This window comes from Dermochelys coriacea, chromosome 17 (genome assembly GCF_009764565.3).
Source record: "Dermochelys coriacea isolate rDerCor1 chromosome 17, rDerCor1.pri.v4, whole genome shotgun sequence".
In the NCBI taxonomy this organism is placed as follows: Eukaryota; Metazoa; Chordata; order Testudines; family Dermochelyidae; genus Dermochelys; species Dermochelys coriacea.
This window is the reverse complement of record NC_050084.1, coordinates 20,246,540-20,263,749: the sequence shown is the minus strand read 5'-3', so window position 1 is coordinate 20,263,749 and position 17,210 is coordinate 20,246,540. Positions and strand designations below refer to the sequence as shown.

The 17,210-nt window shown below is 50.0% G+C and overlaps 1 protein-coding gene across 1 annotated transcript in view; it reads right to left on the bottom strand.

The window, feature by feature from the left end:
* Positions 1-17,210, bottom strand: part of MMP28 (matrix metallopeptidase 28) — a 44,949-nt gene that overhangs the window by 3,671 nt on the left and 24,068 nt on the right. Inside the window, 4 exon segments of the mRNA XM_043499449.1 lie at positions 3,854-4,021; positions 5,530-5,679; positions 7,940-8,185; positions 11,696-11,917. Coding sequence (XP_043355384.1) covers positions 3,854-4,021; positions 5,530-5,679; positions 7,940-8,185; positions 11,696-11,917 — 786 coding nt within the window.

The following is a 17,210-nucleotide window of genomic DNA, read 5'->3' as shown; positions in this document are numbered from 1 at the left end:
TGGTGAATTGCACAGAACGCGGATAAACTGCCTTGGAAGGATGAACACCTTGTGGGTGGTGCCCACATCCAGCACCGCCCACCTTAGTTTGCAAATAATAGCTACGAGAGGTCAGACCTGCCTGCCCTCATTCACCTCCGTGGGCATGGACCCTGAATCCTAATGCCTGCATTTGGTAGCGGACTCTTTCCGCAGACACACCCAGCCGCTCTGAGATCATGGGCACAACTGGGGAAGATGCTTTCCACAGGAATATTATTAGTTCCTGTAGCCAGCTGCTGCAGCGCCCCTGTGTCCTTGGACCATCCATCTATACATGCTCCCCAGTGCTGGTCACACATGCCTGCTGCACCATTGATGGCTGTCATTCAAATGAAAACAAAAGGATGGGGGGGAATCAAGGCCGTGGCTACAAAAGGCTGACTCAGAGAGAGGAGGGAGATGGGCGTAGATTTCTAATGACAAACAACCAGCGGGTGTCAGTGTTGTCCAATTTATGATAGGTTCCCCAGCCCTACATCAGAATCCCTGAGCGATTCTCAGGGGGAAGAGGGATACTTATACGTTTGGGGTTTATTATTAAAAGACAACAGCCCAACTAATGCCCCCTTCACAGATCGACGCGCAACAACAGAGGATCCTAAAGAGCTAACGTGGACTGCAGAGAGGCCTAGATGCGCTCAGGAAACCTGTGATCAAACCTAGCTCCGGGCTCACAAGGGGGAACTCACCTGCACGGGATATCCTACCTAAGGTACTTATAGGGTGACCAGCACTGTAATACCTAAGCACCTCATGATTTCTTTCATGCTTTTCTCCTCCCAAACACCCTGGTTAGACAGGGCAGGGTAGGGCTGTTATCTCCATGGCACAGCTGGGGAACTGAGGTGCAGAAAGGCTAAGTGACTTGCCCAAGATCTCTCAGGAAGTCTGTAGCAGAGCAGAGAACTGAACCCAGGTCTCTCAAGTCCAAGGCTACAAACACCTGTCTTATTCCGATTATATTTACTCGGTGCCAAAGCACGCGTCACTTGCCAGACACACAGCAGATAGGGCAGCCATCCGACAGGCCAACCAGCTCAATAAACTCTAGGTCAGTGATTCTCAAACTTTTTGACCCCTTTCACATAGCCCCAACTCCCAGTTTGAGAACCCCTGCTCTAGGTCTTTGCCCCCTTCTGTTCAGGAAGGGAACTGGAAGAGGCTGGCTGAAGAGACTGACAATGGGATACAGGGCCATTCACCTCTTCCAGGGCATGGATTGAAATCCCTGTGAGAAGAGCCTGTCTCTGACCAGGATTTATGGAGCGCTTTGTGCTACCCAGTAGATGGAGGAGTGCTCAATCCCTCTCCCAAAGGGCATGCAGCCTAAATGAGGCAGGCACTAGTGGATGAAAGTAGCGGAACTGGCCTCCTTAGAGTCGGACTGAATGGGCTGCTGGCTAATCTCCTCTCTCAGCCGTTGTGAGGTGATTCCTCTAGGGCAGGGGTGAGGCAAGATCACCCTGCTCTTCCTGTTCCTGCTGCCCGAGGCCCCAGGGCTGCCACTTTGTGCAAAAACCAACACAATACACAACCAGCTGAGCACTTGCTATTCCCACTGCTTCCAATAGGGGCTGCTGGTGCACAGCATCTCAATGCCAAGCCAAAAAGGAAAGGAGGACTTGTGGCACCTTAGAGACTAACAAATTTATTTGAGCATAAGCTTTCGTGAGCTACAGCTTGCTTCATTGGATGCATTACAGCTCACTTCATCAGATGCATTTGGTGTAATCCGATGAAGTGAGCTGTAGCTCACGAAAGCTTATGCTCAAATAAATTTGTTAGTCTCTAAGGTGCCACAAGTACTCCTTTTCTTTTTGCGAATACAGACTAACACGGCTGCTACTCTGAAAAATGCCAAGCCAGTCACTCCAGAGCAAAACCAAGGATCTCAGGACTGATGCAACCAGCGGTGAGTGCACGGACCAGCCCTTACTGGGATCCTCCACACCGAGGACCCTCCATTGCCACTGAGTGCACCTCTGGTTAGTGAGCCCCGACCGGTGCAGTGAAATCTGGGGTCAGGGCCGTCCTTACCCATAGGCAAAGTACGCAGCTGCGTCGGGCACCAGGAAATTTGAGGCTGCAGCTCTTCCCCAGGGCCAGCTCCCACTCCCTTGGACTCTGCAGCCGGGCTGGGCCTGCATTCACCCTGTTCCCCAAGCCAGCCTCCACCCCCGCGTGGGGGGGCTGCATAGGGCCCCTGAATAGCTAGGGATGGCCCTGCCCAGGGACCCCAGAAATCAAAGGGAAATGTCCCCAGCTGGCGTTTTGAGCTGTAAACTGAGATCTCTGCAATTGCTGGCTAAAGGCACTGGACTCTGGCTGTCTACTATGGACCCGTTACCATCATGTCCAAGCGCCCCACAATCTCTAATGTATTTCTCCTCCCCACACCTCTGTGAGGTCGGGCTGGACTGTTACAGATGGGGATCCGAGGCACAGAGAGATAAGTAATTTGTCCCGGGTCATGCAAGAAATCTGTGGCAGGGCAGGAATTGAAGCCAGTTCTTCCACCACCTGCTCTCGTGCCCGAACCGCTAGACCATCCTTCCTTGCAAGGGGGCTCGTGCACAGGGAGAATCTCCCTGACAATCTTTGTAACCATGGCCTGCCTTTGCACCTCTCTTCTTTTCCACTGTGATGCCAGCTGCCTACGGCTGCTGGGTTATCGTTATTAGTTTGTATTATGGCCGGGCCCCCTTGTGCTCAGCGCCGTACAACAACATCAGCAGACAGAGTTGGCGCCCTGATCCCTCCCTGGTAGTTATGGCAAAACAAATAAAACAGCAAGAACAGCAGCAATCCCTTCCCCTGCAACCGCAGGCCCTCGGCACATGGGCTGATTTCCCACTGCCCCATCAGCCTCAGCACCGGCTGGACACTCAGTTACTGGACTGTGGATTATGGCAAGGGAAGAAAAACAAAAACTCTTTTCAAAGAGCCTCTCATGCTCCCAGGCTGTTTCTGATGCTAGCCCTGCAAGGGGGGGGGCGAAAGCCAGGGGCGGGAGGGAAGAGGGAAAGCTGAGCCCCACCCTGCTGTAGGAACAAAGCCCCCATTCTGAACAGCCTCCAAGCTGTTACAGTTACAAGCCAATGTGACACTGACATCCATTCTCCTTTGCAGCCCAGTGCCTGGGCCTGCCCTATTGACCCTGAGCTTCCCCTTTAAATGGCCAGTAAGTCAGCCCACTGCAGCAGTTCCCAGTCAGACGGGGGACTACATCGTCTTAGCCATTGGGGTCCCAAACACTATGGCCACAGCCCCTGTAACACTCGGGGCTCAGAGCGCTGCACTGGCCTCTTGCTAATCAACACCACTTAGTGCTTGGAAAGTGCTTTCCACCCCTTCATCCCAAAGAGTTTCACAAAAAAGGGGAAAAAGAAAAGGAGTACTTGTGGCACCTTAGAGACTAACAAATTTATTAGAGCATAAGCTTTCGTGAGCTACAGCTCACTTCATCGGATGCATCGAAAGCTTATGCTCTAATAAATTTGTTAGTCTCTAAGGTGCCACAAGTACTCCTTTTCTTTTTGCGAATACAGACTAACACGGCTGCTACTCTGAAACCTGTCATTATACAAAAAAGGGGGAGCACCATTCTCCCAATTTTACAGATGGGGAAACTGAGGCGCAACAAAGCAAAGGGGACTTGCCCAAGGTCAGTGGCGAAGCCAGGAACAGAATCCAGAGTCCCAACTCCCAGTCTAGAGCCCAATGCACCAGGCCATGCTCTGGACGGACAGACAGATCAAGGACACAGCCACAAGGGGGAGATTGTTGCTCCTCCCCATCTGGGTCTGGCTACCTTTGAAGAAGTAGAATTTGCCGTCTGTCTCCGACACAGCAGCCGCGTCAATGCCAGCTGGGAGCTCTGCCCATTGGGTCTGGAGCAGCTGTGGGTCGGTGGCGTTGCCTCCCTTCGCCACAACCCAGTAGTGGTGGCCTTTGAAGATGTAAAGGTTGTGATCTGCATCTGTGCAGAAGGGGAAACCAAGTTACAGGGAGCGTGGCCTTGCGAACCTGACCAGAGGGTCCTATCTCTGCAAGCCAACCGGCCCCACTCTGCGCCCCACCCAGAACAGAAAGCAGCATGTGCAAATCCACTACAGCAAGGGCCTCTCTCCTGCCCCTCCAACCTCTCTGCTTCTTCCCCCAGGGATCCACACTCAGGCTCCTCACTCACCCTGGAGGAGCTCATCTTCTCCAGGGCCAGCCCCATCCCCGTGTGTGCCAGCTCCACCTCTCTGCCCAAACATCTCCACCTGGGTGCCCTGCAGGCACCTTGAACATGCCATGGCAAACCCACCACTTCTTCCCAAGCCCTCTGCTCCCCATCCATTCACAACCCCACCTGCCCATCTCCTCACCACAAGGCTGTCTTTGACTCACCTCTCCTCTCCCTACATTCAGGCTCTGTGGAGGCCCTGCCAGCTCCTCTGCTATGCCATCTTTAAGTCCCATCCCTACCCAACAGCACTGACCCTTCGGTCCTCTCTCCCCCAACCCCTGCAGCCGCCCGTCCCTCCATGGCCTCCCAGCTTCTCCTCTCAATCCATAGACACTGCTATTGTGGAAGGCGTCTTCCTCCCCTGTCGCTCCATCTAGGTTACTCCCCTTCGTCACCTGCCTTTCGCCAACAGAAGTCAGCCCAATAAAAGATACCACCTCACCCACCCCATCTGTCTCCTCCTGCATCAAGTTCATTCTTCGCCCTCACCTTCAAGGCTCTGCATCGCTGAGTTCATTTCCCACTACATCCGCTATACCTTCCCTCTGTACTCCTCCCTCAAGCCTCCTCGCACCTTCTTCCTCGCTACCATGTGTACTTAGGTACTCCCCTGGGGAGCGTGTTACAGGTCTACCCCTCTGTACCTGATCTGCCGAGGATAGGAGTCTGTCACAGTCCCACTCTGGGACCCTTGGCTCCTGCTTTTAGTTCTGGAGGTCCCCAGTTCAATCCTTGGTGTGTTGGCCAACACAGCAGCTCTCCACTGGCATGTCTTTCTCTTTCCCTGCACACCTCTCCTCACGACACACATGTGCTACTTCCTCAACTCTTTCAGTGGTACCCTAGACTTGATCTCCCAGGGGGTTAACAACACTGCCTCCGCCATCAGCAGCTGGAGGGGAAACGGGCCAATGGATCTAATACAGTGCTTCTCAAACTTTTGTACTGGTAACCCCCTTTCACACAGCAAGCCTCTGAGTGCGACCCCCCTGAGGAATTAAAAAAACTTTTTTATATATTTAACAGCATTATAAATGCTCGAGGTAAAGTGAGGTTTGGGGTGGAGGCTGACAGCTCGTGACCCCCCACATAATAACCTCACGACCCCCGAAGGGTCCTGACCCCCAGTTTGAGAACCCCGATCTAAGAAATCTGTCTTTTCCATCTCAAACGTCTACAAATGACAAGCAACAAGAGAGGGCGGAGCAGCCAGGAGAGGGCTCCAGCTGCGTGTTGGCATCTGGGAGACTCACCGATGGTGATAGCATCGAAGAAGGACTGGCAGTAATAAGAGCCGAGGCTCCCCTGCAGCTGATTGTCGCCTGGAAAATCAGGGCTCCTGTTCTGGAAATGAGCAAATAACTTCCCAGGAAGCCGCACAGCGGAGCCCCTCGAAGGCTTTCCTGTGGTGGAAAGGGAAACCATGAGATGTGTAGAGTGGCTGCACAGGGGATGCTTCCATAAAACAGCCAGACTGGGTCAGACCAAAGGTCCATCTAGCCCAGTGTCCTGTCTTCTGACAGTGGCCAATGCCAGGTGCCCCAGAGGGAACGAACAGAACAGGTCATCAGCAAGTGATCCATCCTGTGTTGCCTGTTGACATCTTCTGGCAAACAGAGGCTAGGGTCACCATCCCTACCCATCCTGGCTAATAGCCATTGATGGACCTATCCTCCATGAATTTATCTAGTTCTTTTTTAACCCTTGTATTGTCTTGGCTTTCACAACATCCTCTGGCAAAGAGTCCCCCAGGGCTTCGGCAAACCCAGGAAAAGGGGTGGTCTGTAGATGCACTTAGACATCACGCAAGCCTTTTATCTGGATGTGAGGTTACGACCAAGGAACTAGAGCTGGGTGAACCTTTTCGGCTGAAACATTTTTTTCAGCAAAAGATGCAGATTTGGCTACCCTGAAACGGTTTGGAAATTCACATCAATTTCACTGAATTGTTTAAAAACAAAATCCCCAAACCCTGCAACATTTCGATTTTCCAGTTTGAAGCAACTTTTTGTTCCAAAATTTCCATTAACTTCGTCGTTGTTGTTGTTGTTTTTAAATCAGAAACATTTTCAGATGATCAAAATCTAAATGAAACTTTCCAATGTTGCTGAAACAATTTTTTTTGTTACTTTTTCAATTCACCTGAAATTCTGACAGTTTTTGGTTTTGATCAGACAACGATTCCCTGCCCCACCCCCCAGACATTTCGGAATTGCCAGAGAACCAGAAGATCCATCGTTCACCCAGTTCTAGCTGAAACAAGAGGGTGTAATAGAGAGAGAGTCAGAGCCTGGGGCACTGGGCCTGGTGCAAGATCTGAGGCCTGAACCAGAGGCTGTGAACCAAAGCCAGGCCATGGATTAAAGCAGATGCTCACAAGTTCATTATCTGGTATATGACTTGGCAAAGTTGTTGCTAGTTGACAAGGCACTAGATATTTACATAAAGTTAATCCAGCTAGTACAGATACACCCAGAGGTGAAAGTAAGCCAGTACAGTATGGTGCAGCATACTGGCAAGAGCCGGTCCACAGCCGACCATACTGGCAGGGGGCAGCTTCCCCAGGCAGGCAATTTAAAAGGGCCCTGGGCTCCCGTCAGCAGCCGGAGCCCCTGGCCCTTTAAATTGTTGCCAGAGCCCCACTGCCAAAGCCCTGAAGTAGCGGCAGCGGCCGGGAGCCCCGGGGCTCCGGCAGAGATTTAAAGGGCCTGGGGCTCCAGGCAGCAGCCAGAGCTCCAGGCCCTTTAAATCACCACCAGAGCCCCAGGGCTCCTGGCTGCCGCTGCAGCTACAGCTACCATAGGGCTCCAGCGGTGATTTAAAGGTCTCGGGGCTCCCAGCTGCTGGTACCGCAGCCAGAGCCCCCGACCCTTAAAATTGCCTCCCTGCTGCCAGAGCCCCAGGGTAGCGGTGGTGGCTGGGAGCCTCGGGTCCTTTAAATCACCGCCAGAACCCTGTGGCTCCCGGCCACCGCCGCAGCTAATGCTACCATGGCTGCTACCGAAGCCAGAGCCCCAGGCCCTTTAAATCACCCCGGGAGCCCCGGGGTAGCAGCAGTGATTTAAAGGGCCCGGGGATTTAAAGGCCCCACCCCTTCTGCCCGAGGCCCTGCCCCTTCCGCCCGAGGGACACATACTGCCGCCTGCTCAGGACCCCGGCCCTGCGTACCGATAAGTCCCTTAAGTTTCACCTCTGGATACACCCCAGTCTAGTACAAGAGAAGCTGGTTTGGCAATAGGGATGTTTTGTCCAAGATATAAGGAACAAGAGGAGGTAACAAATAGATGTCATGAAACACGTAAGGTGGCATGTAAGTTGTTTAACCCAGTTGTTTGTCTCTGTCCATAAACCTCAGGGTACCTTTTCTTAACCCTTTGTCCAGCTTAGGGGGCAGTAGAAAGTCCCACTGCTGATGAAGCTGGTCCATTGTAATGGGCATACATGTCTTAGTGTAACTGCAGAATCTGCGGGGTGCTAGTACTGTACTTCATTGACAATAAACCTAGCCGAGCGCCTTCACACCAAACTGCGTCTGGGGTCTTTCTGGGTAGCACTATCGATGCCTGCAGGGTCAGCTACCAGTGCAGAGCTGGGGCAGCACATGGAGAGGACGTACACACAAGCCAAGAGATGACAGAGGGGATCCAGGAGACCAGTGCTCACCGTACAGGTTCTGGACAGCAAGGATGTCATCCCAGCTCAGCACAAAGTCCTTGCCCAGCTTCTTATAATAGGGAGACATCAGGGCGCTCCTGACGGGGGAGTGCTCCAGCCCCAGAGTGTGCCCGATCTCGTGCGCTACCACCACAAACAGGTTGCGACCCTTGCCGCTGTGCAGGGACCATCGCTCATCGCTGTCGAAGTGCGCCTCCCCACGGCGGGGGAAGAACGCGTGCGCCAGGGCGCCCCCTGGTGGAAAGAGAGGAGCGGAGGCGGTTACAACAGACACAAAGGTCACATGCATGTGCCGGTCTTGTTCTACAATGGTGAGGGATGGCTGGGCACAAAAGGGCAAAGGATGCTGTCCGTGGGGGCACTAGGTATATGTAGATTGAGCAATTGCTTAGATTTAGTATTACCCCTAAAATATCAATCATCTTATTTAACGTGGACTTTTTAACAAGTATATTAGTACTGGCTGTGCTGGTAAATTTTTTGGTTTGTGGAAATAATGTAATTAATATTTTTAGAGAGTGGTTGAGCTATAAGGGGGGGGCAAAAACATTCCTGTTTAGGGCCCCCCAATGGGCTAGCACCGCCTCTGGATACAGTGGCAGCTAGGTTAGTGTGTGTGAATACAACGCTGATGGGAGATTGGCAACCCCAAAGGTAGAAGCCCTGTAGCTATTCCCAGATGAGGGAGTATGTGGGCGGGGAAAATTTGCTTCCTCAGTGATGGGGAGAATCTACGAGTAATTCATGCCAAATGTCTTGTTCTGTCCTTAACCTCTTCATTGAGTCTGCCAGTGGGTTTGGGAAATGGAAATCAGCCCAATAGGAACGGGCATCCAATTCCAGCTAACATGACATTTTGGTTATAGCTGATCTTGGCTGGATTTGAACCACTCACCTTCAGGTAAATCCTCTCTGGCTCCCTTTCACTAGCTATTCATTTCCTTTCACACGCCACAAACATTCACTGTGGAATCACTACAAAAACCAATTTCCCCCTGCTGATACTCATACCTTCTTGTCAACTGTTTGAAATGGGCCACCTTGATTACATTGGTCTCATTAGCACTACAAAAGTGATTTCCTCCCTTCTTGTCAACTGTTGAGAATAACCCACTTCCACCTTAATTGAATTGGCTCGTTAGCACTGACCCCCCACTTGTAAGGCAACTCCCATCTTTTCATATGCTGTGTATATATACCTGTTACTGTATTTCCTCCACTCCATGCATCTGATGAAGTGGGTTTTAGCCCACAAAAGCTTATGCCCAAATAAATGTGTTAGTCTCTAAGGTGCCACAAGGACTCCTCATTGTTTTTGCTGATACAGACTAACACGGCTACCCCTCTAAAACCTGTGGAATCTAAGGCACCAAGAAGTAATGTCTGTATCAGGGGCGTTACAGGTCTGACAGCATTTAAATCGAATCTCTTATTTGCAGGGATAATTAAAAAAGGGCTCAGCCGAAAAGCAACTGTTCTTTTAAAACCAAATGCATTGGATAGTTTGAATTAATTGTCCCAAAAATACATTCTTAAAATGTGAATTAAAACCAGGCCTTTAAAAAAAAAAAAAAAGGCTGGGGGTTGGATATTGTGGACTAATCTCTTTAGCAATAGTGAGATTAAAATGATTTATCTTATTCATTTCTAAATACAGACGATTTTATCTGTAGAGTGTGTTGTTCCATTGAAATTGGCATGAAGATCTTTATCACATAGGTTAATCACTTGGGCGTGGGAGTAGTCACTCTGCAGTAACTCAGTACGAGCTATTATGCTGCATTGGCTGAAGGCTACGGGGATTGAAATGCCCCTGACATAGCAGAATGGCTTAGCAAGGGATGTGATGGACTTGGGAGAAAATAGCCCAAGCTGTGAAAAGTTTGTGGTCCCGGATTTGTGTGAAAGTCCACAGCACAGTTTAACAACTGACATCACAAATTCAACACACAAGAACATAAGAACAGCCATAGCAGGTCAGACCAATGGCCCATCTAGCCCAGTATTCTGGCTCTGAGAGTGGCCGGTGTCAAATGCTTAAAGCAGTTGGAGGTTTAGGGACACCCGGAGCTCGGGGTTGCATCCCTGACCATCTTGGCTAATAGCCATTCATGGACCTATCCTCCAGGAACTTACCTAATCCTTTTTTGAACCCTGTTATACTTTTGGCCTTCACAACATACTCTGGCAAGGAGTTCCACAGGTTGACTGTGCATTGCATGAAGAAGTTCCTTGTGTTTGTTTTAAACATGCTGCCTAATAAGAACAAATTCTAAGGAATCACAAATTCCTTAAAGCCAGGACATTAGGAATAAATATCTGCAACTAACCTCAGGTTTCGAAGGTGTGGAATTTGTAGCCGTCTATCCAGAATCGAGAGGCCCACACTTTACCACTAACCAGCTTCGGAGGAGAAATAAAAAGTAGGGCACAGATCTGTGTCTAGTGCCTAGATCCGTCAATGGAGCAACATTGATTTACACCATGTGAGGATCTGTCCCAAGTCCTTGAGAGCACAGCTGTGTCTAGGAAAGATCTCCGGGCATGCTTTGCAGGACTAGTGTTGTTCAGTATGTAGACAAGAGTGAGACAAAGGCACTTGCGTAGTTAGTCCTAACCAAAGTTAGTCCTAACCAGTGTCCTAACCAAACTCCAGCTAAGTAACAATTACATTCTACCCCCCTAAATCCCTGCCTCAGTCTCCATTGGACGGTGTGGCCCCAATTCTGCTCTCACTTACATCTGTGTAAACCAGGAGGAACTCCATCGAAGAAATGGAGCTGGCACCAGAGTGAGATCAGAGACACAGAATCATAAATGCAGGGCTGGAAGGGACCTCAACGCGCAATCAAGTCCAGGCCCCTGTGCTGAGGCAGGACCAAGTAAAGCTAGACCAGCCCTGACAGGTGTTTGTGCAACCTCTAATGATGGGGATTCCACAACCTTCCATGGAAGCCTGTTCCAGAGCTAAACTCCCCTTAGAGTTAGAAGATTTTTCCTAATAGCTAACCTAAGTCTCCCTTGCTGCAGTTCAAGCCCATAACTTCATGTCCAGCCTCCAGTAGACACTGAATCATAGAGCCAGAGGGTTAGGAGGAACTGCAAGGGTCATCTAGTCTAATCTTCTGCCAAAATGCAGGATTTGTTGTGACTAAACCATCCAAGACAGATGGCTAACCAGCCTCCTTTTGAAAACCTCCGGTGTAGGAACTTCCATGACTTCCCCACGCTGTTTGTTCCATTGTGCTAAGGAGAACAATTAATCACAGTTCTGTTTATAACAGCCCTTAACATATGTGAAGACTGTTGTCAGGTCAGTCTTTTCTCAAGACTAAACATGCCCAGTTATTTTAGCCTTTGCTCACAAGTCCGGTTTTCTAAACCTTTGATCATGTTTGTTGCTCTCCTCTGGACTCTCTCCAATTTGTCCCCATCTGTCGTGAAGTGCGGCACCCAGAACTGGACACAGTGCTCCAGCTGAGGCCTCACCAGTGCCACGCAGAGAAGGACAATAACCACCCATGTCTTACATAGGACAGCCCAGAATGATATTAGTCAGGCCCATCCTTCCCCTTCAGCCATCGTGTGCTATTCCTAGCCAACGACACTAAGCCGATCTCCTCATGGGGGTGGCACTGGAGCATCACAAGCCTCTTCCCCTTCCTACCCCACCCTCCCTTGCTTGCTGCCTGGTAAGAGCCCCCGGTGTAAAAGAGAAGCTTACGATGAGGGAGCGATTAGCACCTGGCCCATCGAAGGCGTTGCTGAGTCCATCGTTGTGGTCGCCATGGAAGAAAGCCAGGCGGATGTCAGCAGGGCCGTCCAGCACCTCCCAGAATACCAAGGATGAGACGTTGCTCCAGAGATCGAAAGCTGCCTTCACCGCCAGCTGCACCTGGTGCTGGGGCAGATACCAAGGCCAGTTCACGATCCGGTAGGTCAGGTGCCGCTTGTACCACTTTCCACCTGCAAGAGGGAGGGTTTTCTTTTATGCCTCCATTGTGCTCCCCATCCACAGATCTCACTGCACCTTCCAAAGGAAGGCTGGGATCATTATACCCATTTTACACATGGTGAAACTGAGGCACTAGAAGAAAAGTGATCTGGTCATGTTAGAGCTAGGAATAGAAGCAAGTGTCCTGTCTCCTGACCCAGCACCCTATCCAATGGACTATACTTCACCTCCATTGAACAGTGCATTCAGAAATCCTACAGATCCTGATCTCAGGTACAACAGAGTTAATCTGGAGTAGGTTCCTCTAATGGAGTGACTCTGGTTTCACATTGGTGTAAATGAGATCAGAATCCAGCCCTGTTGATCTGAAGGTTCTTTCAGCTCAACACACCTCCTCCAGGTCACACACTGGGCAAAATACAGATCTCAGTGACGAGAGGATACTGGAATAATTCCACTGCCTTGAATGGAGATACTTTGAATTTACACCAGTAAAACTGACAGCAGAATTTGGCCCACTGAATCTCTTCTCAGCAGCAAGGATCTCCATTGCCTACCATCCGCAAAGATTTGCCAGAGAAGGGAACAATCACCACCACTGAATTGCTGGAGAGATGAGCATTTTGAAGCCAAGGGGTGTTTTGATCTAGTTAGGAAAGAAAGTGGGACACCCAGCCTGAAGGAGGGCATTTGCCTCCCAGTGCCAAGCGGAGTAAGTGCATGTAGAGGGCCAGATCCTCAGCTGGTGTGGATGGGTGCAGTTCTATTGAAGTCAATGGATCTATACCGGTTTACACGAGCTGCCGATCTGGCCCCATAACTAGCTTTACCACCTGTGGGTTTCAGTGAATGAAAACAAGGTTGCTGCTGAAAACAACTGCCCTGCAGGCGGAAAGAAATAGCAAAGATGTGGGAAGGGGACTGGCCTCAAACACAGGGGTGAGGCTGAGGGTGACTGGTAAGGCAGCTCAAAAGGAATGCAAGATTTCAGGCACGCGTCGCTGAACTGTCCACGCGGAAAGCCAGGCTTCGGTCACAACGCTTCGACTCCTGGGCAGCACGTGGGTGGGGTTGAAATGCGTCCCCAGGAATGAACGGTGTGAAAAGGTGGACCAGCAGCCGCTGAGCTCAGGTCAAACAGGCTGAGAGTGGCAGCTCTTGGGATTGGCCGGTGGAGCTGAAACCCAATTCTGCAGAGCGGGTTTCCCCTTGCATCCCCTGCTGGGCCACGTGGCGAAGATCAGCTCCGGTGTCGTAAGGCAACAATGCTGCTTTTCAAACCCAGACGACTGGCTAAGGTTGAAAAGCAGCAGGGGAGCATTTACACCCATCCGCCACCAGTGCACGAGCACTTGTGTAATGTGTTTAATCCACAGATCCAACAGTGCTTTCCAAGGCTTTCCAAGGGTGTATCATTGCCCAGCCCCTTTACCGAGGCAGAGAGTGATCCAACCGCTGTCCTCTTATATCAAACAGGATCCTTTCACTGTCACCTTGCCTTCCCCTTCTCTTCTGTGTTTACCTTTTGTCGCTTGATACATGCTTCATTATAAACTCCTTGGGGCAGGGACTATCTTTTCATTATACACCTGTGCAGTACACTGGGGCCCTGATCCCTGACCAGGACCTCCCCAAGCTTACCCTCATACAAGAAATAAGTTACGGCTGATATCTGTACAGTGGGGACAATGAGACTCACCTCCTTGGTGAAGCCCTTTGAGATCTACTGGTGCAAAGCGCTCGATAAGAGCTACGGGTTGCTATTATTTCAAAAGTCAATGCTAATTTTGGGTGCATTGGTTTCTATGTGTCCAACATAAAGCACTCGGCAACCTCCGTGTTTCCACTCAATTGTGGGGAAAAGAGAGTCGTTTAGTATCCGAACCACCAGCTGTAGTGACCAAAATCTCTGGGGGAAAGTGGCATTGGAGTGGGGGAGTTCTACTGGGGTTCAGATTTCCATGAAGACAAATTGCCCGACATTTTGGGCAGTCTCATGAACACTCCTCCGCCCCCACTCCGTGTTTCAACCTTTGTTTTTCTAAGGAATTTTTTTTTTTAATTACATTTCTAACATAGTGGAAACTGTGCTAAGTAAACTAGATTGTAGAGGAGCTTCAGTGATTTACAGCAGCAGGGGATGTGGCCCAAAAAGGCCTATGTGAACGCTATTCTCCTTGCCCTATTACAATACTAGGATGGCTGTGGGTAAGAAATAGCTAAAGCATTCAGCAGGCTCAAACTTGCGTTTTGCCAGCACCAAGTGGACCTGGAACCTCAGAGGTTCCACGTTCTTGTTATACTTAGACCTACAATTCTTGAGCTTGTCAACCTAACAGAGAAAGATACAAAACTATCCAACGGCTGGAAGTTGAAGCTAGACAAATTCAGACTGGAAATAAGGCGTCAATTTTTAACAGTGAGGAGAATTAACCACAGGATCCATTTACCAAGGGCTGTGGTGGATTCTCCATCACCGGCAATTTTTAAATCAAGATTGGATGTTTTTCTAAGAGATCTGCTCTAGGAATAATTCTGGGGCCGTTCTCTGGCCTGGGTTATACGGGTGGTCAGACTAGATGAGCACAATGGTCCTTTCTGGCCTTGGAATCTATGAGCATGTTCTAAATTTGGCACCAGGAGTTCTTCCAGTTCGATTACAAGACACTTTACGTTATCCATTGCAATGCTGTTTCATAGTGTTTTATCCGCATACTGAGCTATATCCTTGGCTAGTGTCCATCTAGCCAGCCACCCCGTACTGTAGTAGCTGAGCATCTCACAATACATTTATCTTCACAACCCACCCATGAGGGAAAGCAGTGCTAGAATCACCATTTTATCCATGGGGAACTAACACAGAGAGGATAAATGATTGGCCCAAGGTCACACACGAAGTCTGTAGCAGGATAGAGAACCTAGGTCTCCCAAATTCTAGGCTAGTTCCCTAACCACTAGGCCATCTTTCCTCTCAGAAAAACAGCATAGCACCATTAAGTAAATGGATCTATGAACATCAACTGACCCAGCCTGCTCTGCACCAGCTGCTGGTCTGGCTCATTACTTCCAGGCAACCGAGGAGTTCTGCACATACACACGCAAAAGCCAAAGGATGAGAAGCATTTACTGGCAGTTATGGGGGGTGGAGGAAAAAAGAAATTCCTGGTTCCTCATGTGATTTACGTAAGGTCCGAGTGGCCTAGGCTATAACATGTGCCAGCACTAATAACTAGCTGGCCAGCTGGATGCAGGACATGGGAACCGTGCATTTGGAAATGCTTCACATAACTCTGCCTTATGGGGCATCACCCAGGGGAATGGCTGCACCTCTACTGGTTGGAAAGTGGACACAGGCACAAAGCATTTTACACCTGGTATAAATTGTCAAATGCAATTGAGAGCAAGGGATTTTTAAACACCGAAGTGGACTTTCCTGAGCCTTCTGCTACCAGCAGCACTTGGGCTGAGAACAGACGTAATACAGGACTCTGATGGATTGTATAACGCTAAGAAGATACTATAAAGAGACATCAGCAGAGAGTTTATGCCAAATGCTCAGGGGTGGGGAAAGACAGGGAAAGAAGCTTACAAAACCATAAGTTAGAGACATTTGCAACATTGGGTTGAATCTGCCCCAGTCACAGCCAGAGAAATTCCCTTAGTGGAACAGCTCATTATTCACCCTGGTACAACAATGGGAACTGGGGCCCAGATCCTCAGAGGTATTTTAGGCACCTAACTCCCATGGGAGTTTGAGGATCTGGGCCTTGATCCTTGAAGATTTTAAATCCAGATTTAAACCTTGCCCTGCAGCATTTGTAACCCATCGTTGCAACAAGATGCTGGTATGCGAGAATCAGAAAGTGTAACTGACTCAACACTAAAATTAAACCAGCTGGGGCCGGATTTCGTTGGCCCAGGAGAGTTAAACATACAAAGGGAACGAATGGGACAAAGCGTTTAAACCGTTGTTCACTTGGTCTAACCCCAGGCAGCGTCTGTGATGTAGGGAAGAACCTTTTAAAAAGACATAGGGCTCATTTTTCCAGGGGCCCAGCAGTGTGTGTCTTCATCTGTGCTGGTGCAAAGCGAGTATGAAGTGCATACAACATACCAGATCAGAATGGTAGCATTTTACACTCCCTGGGGTAAGTGACAATGCAAGGGTGCAGGGCAACAGCTGATCAGGCCCCTGGCATTTAACCAGAGAGTGTTAACCAGATTCCGAGTCCAGTTGTTCGCGCCCCGGCCCTGCAGGGTGAAAGCAGCCAGTTCAGGCTGTGGTGAGGAATATGTCCCTCTCATCCCTTAGCATCAGCCCCTTCCAACTGAGCAGACACCAGGCACATCAATGAGGCCCCCTCTTGCTCCTAAAGGCTGCAGGCACGATTTGGATCTCACTTGCACTGGTGCGAATCAGGAGAGACCCCAGTGAAGCCAATGAGTTCCCACAGAATAAAATCTGAACCAGGCCCTGCGTCTGCATATTCTGGGAAAGCCAGGCCACCGCAGCCTGCAGCTAAAGCAGAGCGAGCGCTGGGGTCTAGGAAAAGGCAACTGCAGCCTGGACAGTAGGGTGCCCATTTTCTGCTGTTTATCCCGGCTTGGCTCTGCTTGTACAGGGCTTTTTCGCAGCTAACCACCGTTGACGGGCCAGCGTTTCCAAAGCCTGCAGAGGCTGTTTCAGGGCTTCGTTGCAGATACCTCCAGACACACTCTTCTCCTATTGTGGGCATAGCCAGATAAACGTCTGGGGCTGGCAATTAAGGCAGGTGACAGGACACGTCTTTCTAACAAGTTCAGTCCCCTATTGCAAAGGCAAACCATGGCTGGGGCTTAAAACATCAGGGAACACTGCACCAGACATCAGGGAACACTACGGGAAGGTGCCTGGAAGATGAGGCCCTGTTCTCACTGCAGCAGCCAAGCCAGGACCTACAGATGCTGAAGCCAGTCTGAAGTGAACAGGTTTCAGAGTAGCAGCCGTGTTAGTCTGTATTCGCAAAAAGAAAAGGAGTACTTGTGGCACCTTAGAGACTAACAAATTTATTAGAGCATAAGCTTTCGTGAGCTACAGCTCACTTCATCGGATGCATTACAGTGGCTCAGTTACATGTTTCCCCCACTGCCAGCCCCAACTCAGCAGGGTAAAGGTTCTGTAGGGCTGGAGGCAGGGGCAGAAAAAGGCAGGGAAGGATTCAGGGGCAGATGCAGTCTGCAGCGTGCTCTCCTCTATGAGCGTCCGGTGCCTAAACTAGCATGGCCACAAGCAGCAGCATGCTTGTCCCCTGCCATGATCAAAAC